Below are 24,793 nucleotides of genomic sequence, written 5' to 3'. Positions count from 1 at the left end.
ATTATCAACTTCTGGGGTGCCTGGGTGGCTCAGTTGGTTAAGTGTCCTACTCTAGATCTCAGCTCAGGTCTTGATCTCAGCGTCATGAGTTCAAGTTCAAGCTGGGCATGGAGCCTACTTGAAAGGAAGGAAGGGGGACGCATGGGTGGCTCAGTCAGTTAAGTGTCTGCCTTTGGCTCAGGTCATGATCCCAGGGTCCTGGGATCAAGTCCCGCATCAGGCTCCTTGCTTGGCAGGGAGCCTGCTTCTCCCTCTGCCTGCTCTGCCTGCCACTCCCCCTGCTGTGCTGTCTCTCTTTCTCCCTCTTTAATAAATAAATAAATAAATAAATAAATAAATAAATAAATAAATAAAATCTTTTTTTAAAAAAGGAAGAGGGGCGCCTGGGTGGCTCAGTTGGTTAAGCGACTGCCTTCGGCTCAGGACATGATCCTGGAGTCCCGGGATCGAGTCCCACATCAGGCTCCCTGCTCAGCAGGGAGTCTTCTTCTCCCTCTGACCCTCCTCCCTCTCATGCTCTCTGTCTCTCATTGTCTCTCTCGCAAATAAATAAAACCTTAAAAAAAAAAAAAAAATTAAAAAAAAAATAAATAAATAAATAAAAATAAAAAAGGAAGAAAGGAAGGGAGGGAGGGAGGAAGGGAGGGAGGAAGAGAGATTATCAATTTGTTTTATTCATCAGTCACTCAGCATCATTGCCTTACCTAACAAGTCAAACAACAGATTACAATATACTATGTGGAAGGCAATAAGTTAGCTGCTAAGAGTAATATAAAGAATTATATCCCTGACTCAAGCTAAATCAAAAAGTTTACAGTGTAGTGGAAGGGAATAGGACAACTGCATATAAAAGACTCCCAGATAAACACAAATACACACACATTTCAAAGAAAAGCATAAACTCACAATGCCAGGGGGAATGAGAAGAAAAAGAAACAGGAATACAGCTTTGAATACTGAAAGCTGGGTTGAAAAATAATAAAGGCTATAGGAGACCTGAGAAAATTGAGTTCTAAGCAGGCATTAGACAAAGTAGAGGACCAATCTACCAATGAATCCCCAAAAAGCTCAAGAATATTAGCAGCACAATCTAGAAATAGGGACAAAAAAAGAGTAGGAACTAGAATAAGGAAGACTACTGAAAATCTTCAGAATCAGTTGGAAACTGAATCATAAGAAAAAAATCTTCAAAGGAAGTTATTTGGTAGTAGCTATTTTTAACTTACCCACTTTATTTTTTTAAAATGTTAGAAAGCATTTTATCAACAGGCCTAAAGAAATCCAAAAGATAGGACATGTTTAAAAATCTATTTTATATAAACCACTAAATCTACTTACTTGTGACTCTTAGCACTTCCCAGTATAGATGTTTATGTGCATCTTTTTTAGTCATCTATGAAGTTCTGAAAGGCAAAATCCAGATCTAGTCTTCTTTATATCTCCCCAAGTTCCTAACACAATGTTATATTTGGTAAGCATTAAATATTTCTTTTTTTTTTTTAAAGATTTTATTTATTAATTTGACAGAGAGAGAGACAGCGAGAGAGGGAACACAAGCAGGGGGAGTGGCAGAGGGAGAAGCAGGCCTCTCGTGGAGCAGGGAGCCCGATTCGGGGCTCGATCCCAGGACCTTGGGATCATGACCTGAGCTGAAGGCAGACGCTTAACGACTGAGCCACCCAAGCGCCCCAGCATTAAATATTTCTTGAACTGATGAAAAAAATACTTAATACCAGTGTTAAGGGGGAAAAAAAAAAAAGGCAGCTACATACCCCAGCCAGACAACTGCCCTTCTTGCACCGAGGAAAAGTCTGAACTTTTCTTCTTTAGAAAAGCTGAAAATCTTTGACTAGAAGGACACAAGGCATAGTTGAGTCTTGGGGTATGAGGAAAGTGTACATTCACAAGGGCAATGATCCTCCAGGCAGGAGATCAGTCCAGTGAAATGGTTCAGCCAGATAACCCAGCCAGCAAACCCCAACTGTGAGCAGACCCTCCCAGGAGCTTTTTAGTGCTCCACTCTTAACAATGAGCACAAAATAAGGATTACCAGACATCTGGGAAAGCTCTCTCCACCATGAAATATAGTGATCAAAATAAACAGGCATGGGGAAAAAAACAATTTGAAGGAAACAGAACACTAAGACTAACTTAAAAAAAAAAATCATCACTATTATTCTTAGAGCTAGAAGATATTGCAACCATGGAACAAGAAGATAATTTCACAAAAAGTCAAGGCAATTTCTGAAATAATACAGTAGAGAGAGAGAGAATTCAGAAAAAAGTTCAATATCTGAATTAAAAGTTCCGAGAAATAGGACAGAGAAAATCAAGAGGAAGAAATCTAAGAACTGATTTAAGAAAATGTCCCAGAACTTACAGACATGAGTTTTCACATTAAAGGGCCCACTAATGGCCCTGAACAATGCATGAATATACACTGCTTTCCAGAGAGAAAAAAAAATAATAGCTCAAGAATCAGATTGGCTTCAGACTACTCAAATGTAACACTAGAGGCTAGAATACAATGGAGCAATGGCTCCTTAATTCTGAAGGAAAATTATTTGGGAATTAGAACAATACAAACATTTAAATTATTACTCAAGTAGGAAGACAGAATAAAATCATTCTCAGACCTGCAAGGTCTTAATACATTTATCATCAGTGCACTGTATTTCTGGAAGCTCCTGAAGAATATGCCCCAATAAAGCATCAAGAAAGAAAACTAAGAAAGTAAAAGGATACCGATAACAGAAACCCAATACAAGAAGCCCAAAAGAGGGAACTGTGGAGAGCACAATGAAGGGAGATTTCAGGATTTGTTGTGCACCAGGGGTAGACAGACCAAGGTCAGAAAGTTTTCATTGCCAGGAAGATGAACTACAAAATATCCAGGGTGTCTAAAGGTCTTGAGAAGAGATTTAGACAACTAGCAAAGAATATGAAGTTGAATTAGTGACAAATACATAGAAAATGAAGCAAATGAAAACCCAAAGCAGGGCACTTACTAGCTACAGAGAGATCATAAAATGGTTGAGGAAAAATTATCATAGTTTATTCCACAGCTCCAGTGTAAATAGACTTTATGCAGTCATAAAATACTGATTTTGTCTAAATTAAGGTTAACTATTAGGGTCAGAGCATAGAAAAGATGCATATGTGATGGGGGTTGGAAGGGCGTAGAAAGAGAGCTAAATTCTAATACTCCGTAGTAGGAATACAAAATGCCTAAAATATTTTAAAAATAAAAATAGCAATAAAGCACTTTATGCATAGATGTGGAAGTAAAATACAAAAAATAAGCAGTTAAAAGAGATAAAAATTTTCCTCCAAGAAAAGGAAACTGGGGGTTGGGAAGAGAATGGTTCCTATTTCTCAACAAACCCCATGGAACCACTGGACTTAGGACCCAAAATGCTGAGTGTTTACATGAGGAAGAAGTCATTTCAACCTCAGTATGGTCAGGGAAGATTTAAAACACAACCTTATATCTGAAGTTGCATCTTTCAAATATGGGTAGTTTTCTTTCTTTCTTTTTTTAAAGATTTTATTTATTTATTTGACAGAGAGAGCGAGAGAGCACAAGCAGGGGGAACAGTAGAGGGAGAGGGAGAAGTGGGCTCCCCGCTGAGCAGGGAGCCTGATGTGGGGCTCTCATGACCTGAGCCGAAGGCTGACGCTTAACCATCTGAGCCATCCAGGTGCCCCTCAAATATGGGTAGTTTTCAAAAGGCACACAATAGTTGATAACAGACTTGAGAAATCCAGTTTAATTTGAAGTGGGCTTATAATAAGAGAGACCTGAAGCAGTCTGAAACAATGGCATGTTGACTGGTTCAGTTCAATGTACAACCAAAAAATAATGTCTCCATTCTGAAGCATCTTCTGAAGGCCCAGAGAGTTTCTGGATTTTCAATGGGCTTTTGCGAAAGACACAGTATCTGGTTTAGTGCATCCTGGAATAGAATTATTTTGCTTCCCTAAAACTAAATTAAATTCCCCCATCATTCCCAATCCAATTGTACACTAACTACCCTGATCCAGAACTCTATCAACAATGTACATGGGAAAACAATTTTCATTTATTATTTGGCCGCAAACTCTTATAGCACTTCATTAACTTTATTAACATACCATGAAATAGAAATTGTCAGGATGTCAGCCTTGAGGACACTTTTTATATGGATGTAGAAAAGACTCATCACCCAGTGACTATGAGATGCCCTACTCTGAGTAGTTGGAAATGAGAGATAAACAATCTTATCTCACTAATCACCCACCATCTACTCCTGTGCCTGGCACAATGGTGGCTCTCCATCAGCGTTAGCTGAATAAATTCACGGATGGTTTTGAAAACAAAATAAAAAACATGAGTTAAAAAAAAAAAACACACCACTTTTCAAATAGATGATTTCAGCCTCAAATTCCTGAAGTTCCTGAAAAATGCAAATGCTCCAGTGAGTTAAGCTCTTGTCAATCTAGCAGAGTCCTACAAAATGTGTAAAGTTTAATGACAGGACTCAACTATGACAGCAGGCATCCTTTAGATACTCCTTACTGCAATATTTATACCCTACTGGGTATATGCTTCTCTTAACTCAATTTCATGGATATAAGCTTAATCAGTAATTACACTCAAATACACAGAAAGTTATGTATTAGTGTTACTAAGTGATTTGGAATATCACAGAATCTTAGAGTTAAAAGAGACCTTTAGAGATCATCTCATCCAATTCAATATAGGAGGTTGCTCTACAATATTTCTAGTCTGTTTATCATCATGTATTGGCTGCACTACAGCAAAAGCCTCCAAACAGATTTTCACATTTATCCCTTTGCAATCCAATCTCCACCAGCAGCTAGCACAACTTCTCAACAGGTCAATCAAATCATGCTGCTCCCTGCATGAAACTCACTGAAGGCTTCTGCTTACTCTTTCTCACAGCACTCATACCATAGCATCTGGTTCCAGCCAACCTCTGGCTCCTGCCCTCACCTCACAGCTCATTCCCTCCTGCACAAAGGGACTTGCCACTTTCTTAATCCAGGGTCTCTGTGCTTGATCCTTCTACTGTCTACAGGGCCCTTTGAATTCATCCCTCCTCATTCCTTGCTCCCATGACCAGGTCCATCTTGGTGTCAGCTTTAAAAAACAAAACAAAACCGAAACCCTCCTCGGAGGGGCTTCCTTCTTTAACATCCCTCCACTCAATTCTATATTTATATTTGCTTTTTTCATAGTACACATGCCAATGAACAATTATTTTACTTTTTTCTGATCTGCCTTCCCTCCCAGATTATAAGAAAGCTCCATAAAAACAGGGAACTTGTCTGTTGTCTTATTCTTCTTCAGGACTGTAAACAAATAGGAGGCACTTAACCAACAGTTATCATCTGTTTTTATGCATGGTTACCCAAACTCTGAGTGAAACCTATATTAATGGGAGACTCCTCCATCTTGGCCCACTACAGACCTCAGACTAAGAAACTCTCATTTGGACAATGAGGACAGGAGCCAATGCAACTTTCTGCCACGCAATTTTTGAGAACTAAGGTTCTCAAAAATTAAATTTGAGGGAACACTACAGAGCAAATTCTAGGGAGAGAAGAGCCTTCACTTCAATTACACGTGAGATGTTTCACAATGTTTCATTTAGGGGGGTGCACCTAGCATCAGTAAATTTTCAAATCTAAAAGAAACATGGGAAATCATCGCCCAAAAGATAAGAGGTTCGTCCAAGGTCACCCATCCGTCAGTGGTCAAGTTAGGACAAGAATGTACATCTCTGTTTCCCGAAAGCGGCGCTCTTTCCACCTAAATCTCACAGGTTTCGTACACTGTGCGCCCGGAGTACTAGTGCTCTCAGAACTGGGAGGGATCGCGGACTGGAGTCAAGGCCGGGAAGAGTGCAAGGTTAACAGCAGGGAAAAGTCCCTCTCTTCCCATCAGCAGTAGGAAGCTTGCAACACAGGCGGAGGTGGGTGGTGGGAGCCCCCGGACTCGCAGAGCTCACCTGTCTGGGACCCAGAGGCGGGTAGTGCGGTCTCTGGACACGGACACAAAGGCCCCCGGCGGATAAAGGCTGCATACCAGGCCCCGCACGTCCAGCTCGTGGCCCGGGAGCGAGCAGCTCAGCCGGTACCTGGCGGCGCCGCTCGCCATGACCCTCGTCTCTCCGGCGCCCGGGGCCCAGGCACCGCGCGAGATCAGTCCGCAGGGGAGGCCGGGGGTGCGCCGGAGCGCGGCGGCCGAGGGGCCTGCAGGTGAGGGGCCGCTGAGGACCGGAAGAGCCCGAGAGCCGGTGCGGAAGGGCGACGGGGAAGGGGAGCGCCGAACGGGCCGAGTGACACAGCAACCCTGACTTACACACCGGAATTCATCATCTGTCTCAGCCCGCCATGACGCAAAGCGTGTGCGTCCCGGCTGCTGAGGCCGACGCGGAGATGAAGCTCGCTTCCTTCCCGCGCCTCGGACCGCAAACCAAGGAAGAGCTAACGTCCGGCCGTTTCGCCCGATCGCCCCAGTCCAGATCCTTTCCGAGCCCGAGTCCTCTCCGAGTCCTGGCTGAACTGCTTATTGTAGTACAAGATGTGGCCCGGGACTACAAATCCCACAATGCCATGCGCCAGTGGGACCTGAGACTCCGGGGCGCCGAATCCGGATATTTTTAAATCTTCATCCAAGGGGCTGCGCGCTCTCTTGTGGTTGAAAAAGATTGCTTCGGTTGATGTGTCAGGGCAGCTTAGCCCCGATTTCACCAAACCTACTTTGCAGTCTCCGGAGATTTTCACAAGCTAAACGTTGTTTTTTAGTTAAAACGAGAGAGCTAGGGACCAAGTTGTAATCAATCGTTTGCCTTAAATCCTGTGAACCCTAAGTTGCGTCCTTGGTACTCTAAAAAATTTAAATATTTTATGTGTTAAGCAATTCTAAGGTATAGGACATTTCTCCCAACTGTGACATCTGTATACAGATGACAAATGCTGGGCCCCCCTCCCTTGTGTCTGAAGGCACTCAGGGGGAAATCTCCGTGTCAGTAATTTCTCTCAGACAATTCTGTATACGGAGTAGTTGGACAAAGGTTGTAGGGAAGGAAATAATCTTTTTTCTTTCTACCCTTCTAGGCTTTCCGTGGGGCGCTGTAACAAAAGACAGATTAACAAGAGAAAAACAAATTTATTAACATGTATATGTCCTATATACAAGAGAAACTCAGAGATGAGTACTCAAAGAGATGGCTAGAGTCTGGGCTTAAATAACATCTTAACAAAGGAACAGCATTTACAAAAGAAAAAAAAAGGACCTAAAGTCTTTAGAGGCAGCAAATTATGGAGAGGCAAATATATGGGGGAACTAATGGTAAATAAAGGCCAGTTAGTAAAGTTTGTTATGTAGATTCCTCTGTGTAGTCTAGGCTGACAAAGGGTCTAAAGTCTCCCATGACTAAATTTGTCCTTCCTGGTAGGGAGAGGCAAGAAGGGACACCTTTGAAAATTTATGTCCTGCTTTTAGTCAAATAGGGGAATGGTAGCTTTTCTTGTATCTCCTTCCTTCCAATTGCATTTAGCTCAAAATAATCCTTATACGAAAGTGGCATATTTTATTTTATTTTATTATTTTTTTAAAGGTTTTATTTATTTATTTGACAGAGAGAGAGACAGCGAGAGCAGGAACACAAGCAGGGGGAGTGGGAGAGGGAGAAGCAGGCTTCCAGCCGAGCCGGGAGCCCGATGCGGGGCTCGATCCCAGGACCCTGGGATCATGACCTGAGCTGAAGGCAGACGCTTAACGGCTGAGCCACCCAGGCGCCCTGAAAGTGGCATATTTTAGAGCGGCAAATGTTACTACCATTCACTACAGTGACCAAAAGAATAATAAATGACCACTACAAATATGTTGGGCTCAAATGGGAGAATTACGTAAAAATATTTTACAAACTTGAAGTGAGAAGTTAGCCACATGACATTATTTCATTTTCTATTGGATTCATTTTAAACTACTTGAAGGCAGACATACTAGAAAATAAATCTGGATATAAATAAAGTATGCAAGTTGGAAATAATGTAAAAAACGTTAAAAGTCCATATATATTTAGGTTATGAGTATAGCTGCAATCACACTAACTCTATAGGAAGACTGGAAGAAAACAAACGGCTACTTTACTAGAGAGGTGGGATTTGAGATGAAGTAGTTCTTACATTGTGTTTTTTAAAAATACTGATACTAAAATAGTTATTTTAAGACAACTGTCCGTTTAATTCATCCTTCCTCACAAACTTGGATCAAAAGAACTCTGAAAGGAAGCTTCCAACCAAATGAGGAATAGATGGTACCAGAAACGCATCTATACTTAATGTTGTATACGTTGTGCAGTCCTAACAGGAAGGAAACCTACCTCTAATAAGAAGTAAAAAGACTGTACAAGGCTGCCTACCACAAATAACTTTAAACAGTTTTTATTAAAAATGAAAGCACGTGTGAGGTGACATAGCAATATAATAAAACCCGCCAGGAGTGAATTGAGGTCGGGCACACAATCGGACAGGTTGCTGTAAGTATAGGGAACACTAAAGTTTTCCAATAAAGTGTTCTTTCTCAGCCAAGTCGCCGTTTTCTATTTCTTCCCGAAAAGCGCGGAGGTATTCGGCCACAAAAATTAGCCCTCCAATCTCGCGAGAGCAGTTTACTCTCGCCTCGCTTGTAGTTACCAGGGGCAGAGGCCGAAGATTGGCCAATCAGGACGAGGGCTCTCTCCCCGCCCCGCCCCCGTTGCCGGGATACGCAGTCACGCGGGGCCGCTAGTGGTTCGGCCTGAGGGTCCAGGAAAGCTGCGCGTGCACTAGCGAGGAGTCGCGAGTCAGCTAACCGGTACCGAGAAAGACTGGTGGGTTCCGCCGGGGTGGCGGCCTAGTGAAGAAGTTGGAGCTCCCCTGACCGCTGCGACTTCCCTCCTAACGCGACGGAGGAGGTGAGAAATCCCGGGTCTCATTTATCCCTCCCTCAGTCCCTTGGGATCCGGTTATCTCACATTGGAGAAGCTGGTCCGCTCCAAAGAAAACACATCCGAACTTCTCCCCTCTTAGCTGTTCTCCTCAGCCTGTCGCCAGGCTAGGGAAGTCCGACTCCAGTCCCGCAAAGCGTGTGGAGAGACCTCCTCAGTCTCCTGAGGAAACCTGACAAGGCGAGACCAGAGAGAAGGATTCCAGAGCCTCAGAAAGAAAATTCACTGTGGGCTGAGGGATTTTACTCAAAGTAGCAGATTCTGTCTCGTAATAGCAGCTCTCCACTTCTTCATATATGTTAAAATGGCTGGTTTAGGGAGGATAATGGTAGCAATAATTAGGAGGCAGATATTTTATATGTAGTTTCTGTAATCTTGACATCAGCTCTTTAAGGTACAGCTCATTGCCACACTTGGGTCCTACAGATGAGGAAACACATCCAGTGGGGGTTATATAGCTGGTTAACTGTCAGAGTTTGTGTCACTCATATTTCTGGAACCAAAGGTCAGGCTGCTTCTCTGTGTGAAAAACGGTGGAGATTATGTGAATGTTTGCGTGAATGACCCAGAGTTAGTGGCATGTTTGTTACTAGTGACCCTTTTTATTTTACTTCTGGAACTGATCTAATGCTAAGCTTTTTCCAAGACAAGGCAGTGGCAATCAGGTGGAAATTTTATATATTGTACATTTTCTTGAAGTTATCAGGAAAGCTAGAGTAATAGACTTAAATTTTACATTGACAATAGTCATACCTCATTTTTCTTGAGCTTCACAGATACTGAGGTTTTTTGTGTTTTTTTTGTTTTGTTTTTTCACAAATTGAAGGTCTGTGGCAAACCTGCATCAAGCAAGTCTACTAGTGCCATTTTCCCAACAGCATTTGCTCACTTCATGTCTGTCACATTTTGGTAATTCTGGTGATACTTCAAACTCTTATATTTGTTTCTTCATCTGTGAATAGTGATTAGGACTTGCTGAAAGCTTAAATGATGGTTAGCATTTTTTAGCAATATTTTTTCACTAAGGTGTAAATTTATGTAAACATAACTGAAACAAAATTTAAGGAAACAGTACCCTTCCTTTGTACAGTGAACTCTTATATTTTTTATCTCATGCTTAAAGTATATTGATCAGAACCTGCCAAATTGTTTTCACAAGCCACTAATAGGTCGTGACCCATAATCTGAAAAATGCTATTCTAAATTATCAGCCAAACTTTAAATAATATATTCTGAGGGGAATAGGAGGGGGCTGATAAACTGGGAGAGAATGAGTGAATTAAGGAACTGGTTTAAAGGGGGATGTAGTGAGAATAAAGATGAGACGGGTATAAGGAATGGAGATAAGGTCAGAGAATGAAATATTTCAGGTGATACTGAGGTGAAACAATTCCAGGTGATGACAAGCTCCAGGTCCACCCACAGCTATGGATGACTGAAATGGAGTTGAAATAGTAACTGAAATTTAAGTCAGGGAACTGTGACCTAGAATGTTAGGTATTGAATCCAGTATCCCCGTGGAAGTCATCCAGGACACTGGTGGAACTGAAATAGACTGAACTAGGTACAAAAGACTTTAGTGAAGATGGGTGGAGAGGTTAGGTGGTCCCTAGATAAAAGCAACCAGGAAAGATCCAAGGCAATAAGGTTGCATGCATTCCCTGGTCGTCAGAGAATCTTGTTCATTTTTTTTTTTTTTTTTTTAAGATTTGGAAGAATAGTATTTTGAAAGTGACGCTGGGGAGCAAGGGGAATGTTGTACACTCCCTTTGCTTTGGATTTGTGGATTGAGAAGCTAAAACAGCCTTTACTACTGAAAGTGTTTTTGGGGCAAGCTGGGATTCTGTTAAAGAGTAAAATGAAGTATTTGATAACAGGATTGAGACTATCAGGGAATGAATCATAGACCAAGAGCCGAGAGAAAAAGTAGGGAGAGAAGAAAGGTGCTGGATATGTCAGAAAAGAGAAATTTTACTAGAATATGGGAAGAGCTGAAGACAGAGGGACTTGCATTTTGGTGAGAAAATAGGGAACTGAGGAAGGCATAGTATAATAAATGATTTCATGGTTCCATACTAAATGTAACAATGTCAAATTTGAACAAAATGAAGCTGGTTTAGCCTTGTAGTGGTACTTGGAATGGCAGTTTGCAAGAAAAGTTATTGTGGATTAAATATCTGAAGGAAAGCTATGTGGATTTCCAGTGTCTTGCTATAGAAAATACCAAAGGAGAATTGAACTGTTTCTTGTTTCCAAATAGTGGTTAAAGTGAACGCACAATGGCCAGTAATCACAAACCTTCAGCAGCTCGCCCTGTTTCACGAGGTGGAATTGGGTTGCCTGGAAGACCTCCTTCTGGAATACGACCCCCCTCAGGAAATATTCGAGTGGCAACTGGAGTAAGTTTCAAACAATTCTGTTGAATTCTTGTGCGTATGTCCTGGTAGAAGTTGGAATGCCTGTCTATAGTAATTCTACTTTGTTCTTTCTTTATTCTGTCAGCATACTATTATACATGATTTTTTGGGGGAAAATACCTAGAAGTATAAATGTGGGAGGATGTCTGAAAGACATTATTGAGAGAAGATGCCTGCTAATATTGATACTCAAATTTATTTTAAAGGTACAATAAGTGGTATAGTTTATTGGTGCCTGCATCAAATGAAATGGAATAGACAAGAAACAAAATTAGACATACATAAGAACATAATGATTAAGGTGACATTTCAAAATAGTTGGAAAAGCGTGAAGCATTCAGTAGTGCATTCAAATAATGGGTAAACGATTTATTTTTAAAAAATCGACCCCTCCACACAGAATTCTAGATGTTTTAGCAACTTTATATTTAAAAAATGAAACCATCAACATACTAGAGGAAAATATAGGCAAGTATTTCATATAAACTTGGTGTGGACTAGGCCTTTGTAAAACAGAAACACCAAGTACTGAAAAGGAAAGTATTTTTATATTTATATATTTGAATTTTTAAAAATTGAAAACACCTTAAAAAGTTCAAAATGACAAATCAGTAAAAAATATTTGCAACATATATGTCATAAATACAGTTCAGAATCAAAATGAAAAAGCAAACTTTACTAACTTGTAAGAGCTCTTTCTATAGTAAGGCTATGAACCCTATGTTCAATCAAAATTACATGAGATATCATATCAAACTATTGTAAAATTCATCTGAAACAAAAAAGCAAAAATAAGGAAAAGTACAGTACTCTAATATAAAAACAGATTATTAATAATAAGTAAAACAATATTTTGGTTGCTACAGCAGCCTGGAAACAAACTAGAAAATGTTAGTAGCTTAATGTGAAATGGAGAGTGTCATAAATCAGTAAGAGAAACATATACCACATTAAAAAAAGTTGGATAAACATTATAAACTGATAATTCTAAGTAGAATAATATCCTGTAAAGATGATTATTATAGTTTCATTAGAATTATAATAGTGAAAATTTGAGAGCAACTTAAATTACAACAGGTAAATCTTAAATGAATTATGATATATCTATCCTTATAATAGGCTATTAAGTAGTCATTAAAAATTACTTTCAAAGAGTATTTGAGGAAATTATATATCTCTATAATACAGTATTAAGTGTGAAAAGCAATGTGGTGTCAATTGAACATAAAAATATACATTTATACACACATAAAAAGAAATTAATATGCCAAAATATTCATAATAATTTTTCTGATGCTTGCAACAGATGGTTTCAACTCCTTGTATGTCAAGCTTATACAGTAGGCTAATTGCAAACTAGAGATAATGCTGGGTCCTGTGTTTAATTCATAAGAAGAACAGTAATTTTTGGCGGGAAAAATTTTGGTAAAGTCAGGTTTTCTTAAACTTTACAGATTTTTCTAGAGTTTCAGGTAGTATTATCAATACCATCAACTTATATTGAAATGATTTTTCTAAAGTCTTCACATACATGGTACTGAGCTATTAAAAATTTTTATTTTGGGGGCGCCTGGGTGGCTCAGTTGGTTAAGCGACTGCCTTCGGCTCAGGTCATGATCCTGGAGTCCCGGGATCAAGTCCTGCATCGGGCTCCCTGCTCTGCGGGGGGTCTGCTCCTCCCTCTGACTCTCCCCCCTCTCATGTGCTCTCTCTCTCATTCTCTCTCTCTCAAATAAATAAATAAAATCTTTAAAAAAAAAAAAAATTTTTATTTTGGTAAGAATTTATGCTTCCTAATGAAATATTTATGAAAGAATTTGGATACTTATTGGCCACCTACTCCATGCCATGTGCTTTACCCATTTAATGTTTGTAGTTTTTAAAATATTGATGCTTGCTGTAAAACATACAAAGGAAAAGTATCAGAGTTCCTTCCTACCCCAGGAATAACTATTGTCAACAGTGTGATGTGTATCCTTCCAAACTTTTTTCTGTTCCTTTACAAACACTAACACCATGCATATGAGATTGTATGATTTTAATATTTTCTAAAATGACCATAATATTATATACATTGCTATGTATTTTATCCATTACCTTCAGTAATATATTTTAAGTATATTTTCATATAAATACATGTGTCTATTCATTCTTTTAAATGTGTTTAATTTTAATTTATACTTCTCTGTATTTTCATTTGATAAAGTTTACCTAGGAAGAGATTTAGCATTCTCTTCCAAAGATCACTCAGGATAACCCTGAACTCATTTCATTTGAATTTGTGGTTAACAGTGTTTCTGTGTCCAGCATATTCTTTGGAATGTTTTACTGTTGCTGGTTCCCCCAGTAATTACCAAGTAATTCTCAGAATCACTTAAGAATTATGTTAGCTGATAGGATTAGAGGCTACCAGCTAAGTATTAAAGATAATCAAAATGAACAATGGTTATATATAATCACTATCTAAAATGTCTACTACATATTTAATCTACTACTTTATTCTTTGGCAGAGAATGGGGCAAAAGGAAAGAAAGGATGGAAGATAAACAAAAGAAGGATAACTTGGAACAGCTTTGGGTGGTCTCATACCTTCCCAACATATCCATGTTGTATGAACTGACAAGAAGGGAGTCTTTTTTTCCCCCAAAGATTTTATTTATTTGAGAGAGAGAGAGAGAGAGAGAGCGCGAGAGAAAACACAAGGGGGGAGGGCAGAGGGAGAGGGTGCAGCAGGGAGCTGGACGACCTGGGGCTCAATCCCAGGACCCGAAGGCAGGCACTTAACTGACTGAGCCACCTAGATGCCCCAAGAAGGGAGTCTTTTGTTCTTTCCTCAGAGTGTATAATGTTATATTGGATTTTGCAGACCTGACGTAGAGAATCATATAGAGTAATAATATGAATGCTTGTTGAATGATGTTATCCTTAACACTTACTTGGCTATCTTGTGACGGAATTATGTATGATTTCAATTTAAAAATGAAAATGTCTTCTTTTTTTGTGATTTTGAATGTAATATATACTTATTGTAATGATGCTGAAAACACCAAATTGTGAAAAGGATAACATAAAAATGAACTATAATATCATTATTTTATATGAGGATAACCATTGTTACTGTTTTTTATATAATTCTCCAGATTTTTTGTTTTACAAAATGGAATTATGAATATTGTTTTATAAACTGGTTTTTTGTATATTACAACTTATTCAACCATTTCTTATAGTTAAATAAGGACAAATATGTGTATATTTAGTTCCTTTCCAATTTAGAGATGTTATAAATAATGTCTCCACATAGAATTTTATTTATTTATTCATTTAACCTTCTTTTTCTTTTTTTTTTTTAAAGATTTTATTTATTTATTTGACAGAGAGAGACACAGCGAGAGAGGGAACACAAGCAGGGGGAGTGGGAGAGGGAGCGAAGCAGGCTTCCCGCCAAGCAGGGAGCCCGATGCGGGGCTCAATCCCAGGACCCCGGGATCATGACCTGAGTTGAAGGCAGACGCTTAACGACTGAGCCACCCAGGCGCCCCATTTAACCTTATTTTTCTTGAAATATAGTTGACATAGAATTAAAATTTTTTTTTAGAATTTTACATTTTAAAGAAATGTGCTGTTTAATGTTCACAGAATTTTAAATGTGAAAGAATTTTATTTAATATTTCATATTTCAGAAATTCAAAAATATAAGGACTATTTTACAAATTAAATAGAATTTTAATTTTGAAAATATTCTCTATGCAGTCTTAACAGTGTAGTATTTTTCTCATTTACTAAAACTGGAATCATGTTTTTCATTTAGATGCCACCTGGAACAGCAAGACCAGGCTCTCGTGGCGGTCCCATAGGGACAGGAGGAGTTCTGTCTTCTCAAATCAAAGTTGCTGACCGTCCTGTAACACAACAAGGTTTGAGTGGAATGAAAACTGGAATGAAAGGTATCTATTTTAAGAAGATAAGTATATTTTATATAAGAAGTATTACAGGGGCACCTGGGTGGCTCAGGAAGTTGAGCATCTTCCTTTGGCTCAGGTTATGATCTAGCAGGGGTCAGCAGGGAGTCTGTTTCTCCTTTTCCCTCTGCCCCTCCCCCTACTTGTGCGCGCTTTGTGTCTCTCTCAAATAAATAAAATCTAAAAAAAAAAAGTATTACAGTACCTTATTCCTAAATGAGAATTATAAAAAGCCTATTTTATTCAATTTTTATTCCTTGGTTCACAAGACTGTGGTTAGGGTTAAATAAAAGAATGAATGTGAAAATACATTGTGAACTAGAGAGTAAATACATTTGTGAGCTATTTTAATCTTCATTTTTCTGAACATGGAATTTGTTATAACTTGAAGAAATTTGGAATAATTTGAAAAAAAGCTCAGGAATGAAAATTAGATTCTAGTACTACATAGAAATATTCTGAAATACTTTTTGATATAAAAGTCACACTGTTAAGATATTTATGTATTTATGAGAAATGAGTCAAGAAGTGTTACTTTTTCTAATATTTAATACTTCATTATAATATGTAACTCCCTAAGTAAGGAAATAAGGCTAATGTATAGATTTTTACTGCATCTTCCCTTGTGCCTCTGTGTTTAAAAAGGCATAATGGTACACTACATGTTATGATTCAAAAAATTGGTTTGTGATATATACAAATCAAAGCATGGTGAACTCTATAATGAGTTTTTTATTTTCTATATTTGTGACAAGTGACTTATCAGGGATGAAGATATTCTGGGAAAAAATTAATTATAAGATATTATACTACCTTGTATAATATAGTGTACCATGCCTTTGAGAAGTTTTCTTTATTGTAATACTACTTAGCTCACTGAATATTAAAAAACAATTGTTTAGAAATGCTTGCTTAATAATCATCAGTATTGTGAAAAAGTGTAAAAATTATATAATTAGTCTTTAAAAATGTATTCACAGAAATGTCTGTACATTTTATATTATTAAAAAATACTATAGATAATTTATCAAATATTTATTACTATATTGATTTCTCCTACAGAACAGAACCAATATCAGTTAAGATGGTTTCTACCAATATACTTCAGAGTCTTACAGGAGAGTTCTGATTATTACCGCTATGCACTACTATCTGCTGTGACTTGTTCTTACCTGCTCTGGTGCCCCATTTCCCATTCTAACATATTCTCTCTCTCTTCTGAGCATACACCTCACAGTGCTCTCTTCCCTTACTTCTCCCACCTTGCAGAGCACTTCATCTCTCAAGGTTTGGGACATTGAGCCTAGGAATATTTTCTTATTCCTACTGAAATAACTGAAATAAGATAATGTTTCTAAAAAAAGGTCTCTGAGACAAATTATGAAAAGTCATAATCTCTTGCATTGAGAAATTCACAGCCTAAATCTGCACTGTTCATTATGATAATCAATAGCTACATGTAGCTATTTAAATTTAAATTAATTAAAATTATGTAAAATAAAGATTCAGCTCTCCAGTAGCCTCAGCCACATTTCAAGTGCTCAATAATCCCAAGTAGCTACTTTATTGGACAGTGGTGAGATAGAGTATTTCCACTGTTGCAGAAGGTTCTCTTGGATAACCCTGTTCTAGACTTTCTTAGTTTGCATTCAGTCAACCTGACCTGTAGAGTCTACTGTCTTAATAGCCCTACCTCTAGTCCCATTTTTGTGGTCTTTATTCAAGTTTCCATTATTACATGATGCTAAGATATTCTCTCTTCATTTCACCCTGACATCAAGAGTCACACGCTCTACCGACTGAACCAGCCAGGTGCCCCGGTGTTCTTTACCATTTTAACGATTCATCTTGATTATCAAATTTATTGGGGCACAAATAAAGACTATCAGAATTGTGGAGTATAACTATGGTTGTGCTTTGGCTTGGCTATTTTGGTGGCATTTCCAAACTGAACAGTAGTAATTAAAAACTTTTTTTTTTTTTTTTAGGTCCCCAGAGGCAAATTTTAGACAAATCTTACTATCTTGGGCTTCTTCGGTATGTTTTTTCCTATGTATGGTCATGAAGTTTTAACTCTGGTACTTATTAATAATGATAGTTAGGTATCTTTTGATTTCTAAGAATTATTTTGTGTTCTAATATAATTTCTGGTTAATTTGGCTGTGTTACAAAATATATGTGATAATACAGTTAGGCTAAGATTTTAAATTGTATATATTTGCATGTAGATGAACTATTTATGTCAAGTTCACTATTTTTCATATAATGATAAGAATAGTCTTTTATGCTTCTTTGACTAATTATTCTGAAATATATTATTCATATCATTGACATGTCACTAGTTGCATCTAATAAGAAAGGGAAAATGTGGATACTTATTTATGATATATTAACTAGTGTAGGGTTTTACATAAATGTATATTTGGTCATTTGCTACAAATGTGACCTAATTTTAATTAATTTAAAATGTTTATTATGTGGCTCTAAGTATTAAGCTCTAAACTGAGAATTTTTTTCTTATTCTCTACCTACCTTTTTCTTGCTCAGATGTCCTACTATCTCCATTTCCCCATTTTACTTTGTTTTCTTCTTGGCTCATCATCTAGATCTTCTTTCTCTCTTACTTCCATTTCATTTAATCCATCTTCCATCATGTCCTAAAAGTTCTGTTTTCTTAGTTCTTCTGGATTCTTTCATTTCTCAATTATCAGAATCCTTTATGATTCTCAGACTTCTAGAAGGCAATAAAGAGAAATGTAGGTTTTCCCCATCAGTCCATTAAGGTTAGCATTAACCTAAACTAACATCAGCAAAAAAAAAAAAAAATAGTGAGGCCATCAGTTGTATAGCATCTCTTGATATCCAGCCACTTTTTAATTAAAAGAAGGAAAAGTTAAAGAACTATTTTTCATCATAGCATTTCCGTGCTTCTTCAGGATTTGTGCTTCAGCATAAAAAAATAGTTCTAGCTATTTATGTAATTGTTTGATGCTATAGCAGTGGTTCTCAACTGGCAGTGATTTTGTCCCCTAGAGAACATTTGGCAATTTTTAGACAGATATTTGGTTGTCACAGCTGGGGTTGAGGGGTTATGCTACTGACAACTTGACCAGGTATACTGTTAAACATCCTACAGTGCACAGCATAGCCCCTTCCCCACTGTCAGACTTATTCTTTAATGACCTAAAATGTCAATAGTGCTGCTTTTGAGAAGCCCTGTCCTAGAGGGTAGCAGGAGCTGTAAGGGTGACAATTAAGCATCTACTTCTGTCTAAAGGTTGTTTGTTTGACGAGGCTTACATTCTGGTCCTAGTTCATCTTAATGATTAGAGAATCTCTTTTAGTTTCTTATCAAAGTTGGGATATGCCTCATTCTTAGTTAAACAAGCCACATAAATTGTTTTTCTTTTCTTTAGTGAAATTTCACAAAACCATTTATATTGTTAACACATGAGAAGTTTGCTTTGTTTGACTAGAAAGGCTCTTTTCTGGATTAGAAGTATTGCTAACTTTCTAATTTCTTTCCATTTAGAAGTAAAATAAGTGAACTTACAACAGAAATTAATAAACTTCAGAAAGAGATAGAAATGTACAATCAAGAGAATTCAGTATATTTGTCATATGAAAAGAGGTAAGTAATTTTGGAGTTAAAATTATACAAGATCTTTTTTATTAATACACAACATTTAATGTAATATATTTCAGAAGTTTAATACTGAATTCATAGTTATATATAATGTTTGTAATGTTCCTCTTATTTATGTGTTTATGAATATTTGTTTTATGCTTGCAGAGCTGAGACTTTAGCTGTTGAAATCAAAGAGTTTCAAGGACAATTAGCAGACTACAACATGGTATTTGCTCTTTTCTGAGATTTTTTTGAGTATTTTTATTGCTTTTTGCTACTTTAAAAATATATTATTTTAAATACCAAATAATACATGAGTAACAAGCGTATACTAAAAGATTGAAAACAGGGAAAGTGTACAGATTAAAGTATCACTTTGCTTTTTCCCTCATTTCCCTCCCCAGAAATAATTTGGCTTAACAGATTGATATGTATTCTGCCAGTCTTCTTTTTTTTAAAGAACAAGTTTGTTGTTGTTGTTTTAAAGATTTTATTTATTGATTTGAGAGAGACAGACATAGTGACAGAGAGCGTGAGCGGGGAGGAGAGGGAGAAGCAGGCTCCCTGCTGAGCAGGGCGCCCGACGCAGGACTTGATCCCAGGACCCTGGGATCATGACTCGAACCGAAGGCAGACGCCAACTGACTGAGTCACCCAAGCGCCCAATTCTGCCAGTCTTCTTCTTTTTTTTTTTTTATGTTTCAAGTTTTTATTTAAATTCTAGTTAGTTAACATATAGTGTACTGTCAGTTTCAGGGGTAGAATTTAGTGATTCATCACTCACATATAACACCCAGTGCTCATCACAAGTGCCTTCCTTGATACCCATCACCCATCTAGCCCATCCCTACCCACCTCCCTCCATCAACCCTCAGTTTGTTCTCTATCATTAAGAGTGTCTTTTATGGTTTGCTTCCCTCTCTCTCTTTTTTTTCTTTCCCCTGTGTTCATCTGTTTTGTTTCTTAAATTCCACATATGAGTGAAATTATATGGTGTTTGTCTTTATTGACTGACTTTATTGATTCTAGCTCCATACATCTCATTGCAAATGGCAAGATTTCATTCTTTTTTATGGCTGAGTAATAGTGTGTGTGTGTGTGTGTGTGTGTGTGTGTGTGTGTGTATCATATCTTTATCCATTCATCAGTCGATATCCATTCATCAGTCGATGGACTTTTTTTTTTTTTTAAAAGATTTTATTTATTTATTTGACAGAGAGAGAGAGAGCGAGAGAGGGAACACAAGCAGGGGGAGTGGGAGAGGGAGAAGCAGGCTTCCCGCGGAGCAGGGAGCCCGATGCGGGGCTCGATCCCAGGACCCTGGGATCATGACCTGAGCCGAAGGCAGACGCTTAACAACTGAGCCACCCAGGCGCCCCAGTCGATGGACTTTTATGCTCTTTCCATAATTTGGCTATTGTTGATAATGCTACTATAAACATCGGGGTTCATGTTCCCCTTCAAATCAGTGCTTTTGTATCCTTTGGGTAAATACCTAGTAGTGCAATTGCTGGATCATAGGGTAGTTCTATTTTTAACTCTCTGCGGAACCTCCATACTATTTTCCAGAGTAGCTGCACCGGTTTGCATTCCCACCAACAGTGCAAGAGCATTCCATTTTCTCCGCATCCTCACCAACCTCTGTTGTTTCCTGTATTGTTTATTTTAGCCATTCTGACAGGTGTGAGGTAGTATCTCATTGTAGTTTTGATACGTATTTCCCTGATGATAGGTAATGTTGAGCATGTTTTTATGTGTTAGCCATCTGTCTTCTTTGGAAAAATGTCTATTCAAATCTTCTGCCTTTTTCTTAACTGGATTATTTGTTTTTTGGGGTGTTGAATTCATAAGTTCTTTTTTTTTTAAGACTTTATTTATTTGACAGAGACAGTGTGCGAGTGCACAAGCAGGGGGAGCAACAGGCAGAGGCAGAGGGAGAGGGAGAAGCAGTCCTCCCCACTGAGCAGGGAGCCTGATGTGGGGCTCAATCCCAGGACCCTGGGATCATGACCTGACCCGAAGGCAGGCGCTTAACCGACTGAGCCACCCAGGCGCCCTGAATTCTAAGTTCTTTATAGATTTTTGGATACTAACCCTTTGTCAGATAAGTCATTTGCAAATACTTTCTCCCATTCCAAAGGTTGTCTTTTATTTTGTTGATTGTTTCCTTCACTGTGCAGAGGTCCCAATAGTTCATTTTGCTTTTGTTTCCTTTGCCTGCGGAAATGTGTCTGGTAAGAAGTTGCTTATAGATGATGTCGAAGATGTTACTGCCTGTGTTCTCTAAGATTTTGATGGTTTCCTGTCTCACATTTAGATCTTTCATCCATTTTGAATTTATTTTTGTGTTTGGTGTAAGAAAGCAGTCCAGTTTCATTCTTCTACATATTGCTGTCCAGTTTTCCCAACACTATTTGTTGAAGAGACTTTTTTTTTAATTGGGTAGTCTTTCCTGCTTTGTTGAAGATTATGATCATATAGTTGTGTGTCCATTTCTGGGTTTTCTATTCTGTTCCACTGATCTGTGTGTCTGTTTTTGTGCCAGTACCATACTGTCTTGATCACTACAGCTTTGTAATATAGCTTGAAATTCAGAGTCCTGATGCCTCCAGTTCTGTTTTTCTTTTTCAAGATTGCTTTGGCTATTCAGGGTCTTTTCTGGTTCCATACAAATTTTAGGATTGTTTATTCTAGCTCTGTGAAAAATGCTGGTGGTATTTTGATAGGGATTGCATTAAATGTGTAGATTGCTTTCGGTAGTATAGATGTTTTAACAATATTTGTTCTTCCAATCCATGAGCATGGAATGTTTTTCCATTTCTTTGTGTCATCTTTCATCAGGGTTCTATAGTTTTCAGTGTACATGTCTTTTAGTTCTTTGGTTAGGTTTATACCTAGGTATCTTATGGATTTTGGTGCAATTGTAAATGGGAGTGATTCCTTGATTTATCCTTTCTGCTGCTTCATTATTGTACAGAAATGCAACACATTTCTGTACATTGTTTTTTTTATCCTACTTTACTGAATTTGTGTATCAGTTCTAGCAATTTTTTTTGGTGGAGTCTTTCGGGTTTTCTATATAGGGTATCATGTCATCCGCAAATAGTGAAAGTTTGACTTCTTCCTTGCCAATTCAGATGCCTTTTATTTCTTTCTGTTGTCTGCTGAGGCTAGGACTTCCAGTATTATGTTAAATAACAATGGTGAGAGTGGACATCCCTGTCTTGTTCCTGACTGTAGAGGAAAAGCTCTCCGTTTTCCCCCATTGAGAGTGATATTAGTTGTCGATCCTTCATATATGGCTTTTAGGATGTTGAGGTATCTTCCCTCTATCTCTACTTTGTTGAGAGTTTTTATTAAGAATGGATGCTGTACTTTGTCAAATGCTTCTTCTGCGTCTATTGAGAGGATCATATGGTTCTTTTCTTTTATTAATGTGGTGTATCATGTTGATTGATTTGCAAATATTGAACCACCTTTGCAACCCAGGAATAAATCCCACTTGATCATGGGAATGACTCTTTTAATGTACTATGGGATTTGATTTGCTAATATTTTGTTGAGAATTTTTGCATCCATGTTCATCAGGGATATTGGCCTGTAGTTTTGTTTTTTAGTGGAGTCTTTGTCTGGTTTTGAAATCAGGGTAATGCTGGCCTCATAGAATGAGTTTGGAAGTTTTCATTCCATTTCTATTTTTTGGAATAGTTTGAGAAGAATAGGTATTAACTCTTTAAATGTTTGGTAGAGGGGCACCTGGGTGGCTCAGTCGGTTAAGTATATGCCTTCAGCTCAGGTCATGGTCCTGGGGTCCTGGGATTGAGCCCCACATGGGGCTCCCGTCTCAGCAGGGAGCCTGCTTCTCCCTGTCTCTCTGCAGCTCCCATTGCTTGTGCTCGCTTTCTCTGTCTCTCTGTCAAATAAATGAATAAAATCCTAAAAAAAAAAAAAAAAGAACTAAGTGGATATAATAATATCCAGTAATTATAATAAAAAGAAAGGTTTGGTAGAATTCCCCTGGAAGCCATCTGGCCCTGGACTTTTGTTTGTTGGGAGAGTTTTGATTACTGCTTCAATTTCTTTGCAGGTTATGGGTCTGTTCAAGATTTCTATTCCTGTTTCAGATTTGGTAGTTTATATGTTTCTAGGAATTTATCCATTTTTTCCAGATTGCCCAATTTGTTGGCATATAATTTTTCAAAATACTCTCTTATAATTGTTTGTATTTCTGTGGTGTTGGTTATGATCTAGCCTCTCTCATTTGTGATTTCGTTTATTTGGGTCCTTTCCCTTTTCTTTTTGGTAAGTCTGGCTAGGAAGTGATCAATTTTATTAATTCCTTCAAAGAACCTGCTCCTGGCTTCATTGATCTGTTCTGCTCTTTTTGTTTCTCTATCATTTCTTTCTTTTCTTTTTTTAGAGAGATAGAGAGGGAGAAACAGCACGAGTAGAGGGGAGGGGCAGAGGGAAAGGGAGAGGGAGAATCCTAAGCAGATTCCACACCCAGCATGGAGCCTGACTCGGGGCTCAGTCTCAAGACCCTGAGATCATGCATGACCTGAGCTGAAATCAAGAGTTGGATGCTTAACCGACTGAGCCACCCAGGCACCCCTATATCATTTATATCATTTATTTCTGCTCTAATCTTTATTATTTCCTTTCTTCTGCTGGCTTTAGGCTTCACTTGCCATTCTTTTTCTAACTCCTTTACGTGTGAAGTTAGGTTGTATATTTGAGATTTTTCTTGCTTTTTGTGGTAGGCCTATATTGCTATATACTTCCTTCTTATGACCACTTTCGCTGCATCTCTAAGGTTTTGGACCATCATATTTTCAGTTGTTTCCATGTATTTTTTTTTTTTAATTTCTTCTTTAATTTCCTGGTTAACCCATTCATGCTTTAGTAGGATGTTCCTTAACTGCCATGTATTGTGGTCTTTCCAGATTTTTTCTTGTGGTCTTGTGGTTGACTTCTTCCAGTTTTATAGCATTGTGGTCAGATAATATGCATGGTATGATCTCAGTCTTTTTGTACTTGTTGAGGCCTGATTTGTGACCCAGTATGTGATCTGTTCTGGAGAATGTCTCATGCGCACTTGAAAGGAATGTGTATTCTGCTGCTTTAGGATGGAATGTTCTGAGTCCATCTGGTCCAGTGTTCATTCAAGCCGTTGTTTCTCTGTTGCTTTTCTGCTTAGATGATCTGTCCATTGCTGTAAGTGGGGTGTTAAAATCCTCTACTATTATTGTGTTATTATCAATGAGGTTTTTTTATGTTTGTTACTAATTGCTTTATACATTTGGGTGCTCCCAAGTTAGGAGCATAAATATTTACAATAGTTAGATCTTCTTGTTAGATAGACCCCTTAATTATGATATAGTGCCCTTCTTCATCTCTTCTTATAGTCTTTGGTTTAAAATCTAGTTGTCTGATATAAGTATGGCTACTCTGGCTCTTTTTTGACATCTGTTTGCATGGTAAATCGTTCTTCATCCCTTCACTTTGAATTTGCAGGGGTCTTTAGGTCTAAAATGAGTCTCTTATAGGCAGCATATAGATGGGTCTTGTTTTTTTCCATTCTGATGCCCTGTGTCTTGATTGGAGCATTTACTCCATTTACATTCAGAGTGGTTATTTTTTTTTTTTTATTGTTATGTTAATCCCCATACATTACATCATTAGTTTTAGATATAGTGTTCCATGATTCATTGTTTGTGCATAACACCCAGTGCTCCATGCAGAACGTGCCCTCCTCAATACCCATCACCAGGCTAACCCATCCTCCCA

The 24,793-nt window shown here is 38.1% G+C and overlaps 2 protein-coding genes across 3 annotated transcripts in view; one reads left to right on the top strand and one right to left on the bottom strand.

Moving 5' to 3' along the window:
* The window catches only part of PLAA (phospholipase A2 activating protein), a 37,111-nt gene extending 30,912 nt beyond the window's left edge, over positions 1 to 6,199 (bottom strand). The window contains exon 1 of one of the 2 annotated variants that reach the window (XM_032393658.1): positions 6,015 to 6,199. In XM_032393658.1, the coding sequence (XP_032249549.1) occupies positions 6,015 to 6,163 (149 nt within the window). In that variant the 5' untranslated portion in view covers positions 6,164 to 6,199. The remainder of the gene's footprint in view (positions 1 to 6,014) is intronic. The other variant, XM_032393659.1, reaches the window with a different exon arrangement.
* Positions 6,200 to 8,789: 2,590 nt separating this feature from the next.
* Positions 8,790 to 24,793, top strand: part of IFT74 (intraflagellar transport 74) — an 89,780-nt gene continuing 73,776 nt past the window's right edge. The window contains exons 1-6 of the mRNA XM_032393656.1: positions 8,790 to 8,969; positions 11,263 to 11,401; positions 15,228 to 15,363; positions 17,367 to 17,415; positions 18,911 to 19,009; positions 19,172 to 19,232. Coding sequence (XP_032249547.1) covers positions 11,282 to 11,401; positions 15,228 to 15,363; positions 17,367 to 17,415; positions 18,911 to 19,009; positions 19,172 to 19,232 — 465 coding nt within the window. The 5' untranslated portion in view covers positions 8,790 to 8,969; positions 11,263 to 11,281. The remainder of the gene's footprint in view (positions 8,970 to 11,262; positions 11,402 to 15,227; positions 15,364 to 17,366; positions 17,416 to 18,910; positions 19,010 to 19,171; positions 19,233 to 24,793) is intronic.

This window comes from Phoca vitulina, unplaced genomic scaffold, assembly GCF_004348235.1.
Source record: "Phoca vitulina isolate PV1807 unplaced genomic scaffold, GSC_HSeal_1.0 scaffold75, whole genome shotgun sequence".
NCBI classification, from domain to species: Eukaryota; Metazoa; Chordata; class Mammalia; order Carnivora; family Phocidae; genus Phoca; species Phoca vitulina.
This window is presented reverse-complemented; position numbering and strand designations above follow the sequence as displayed.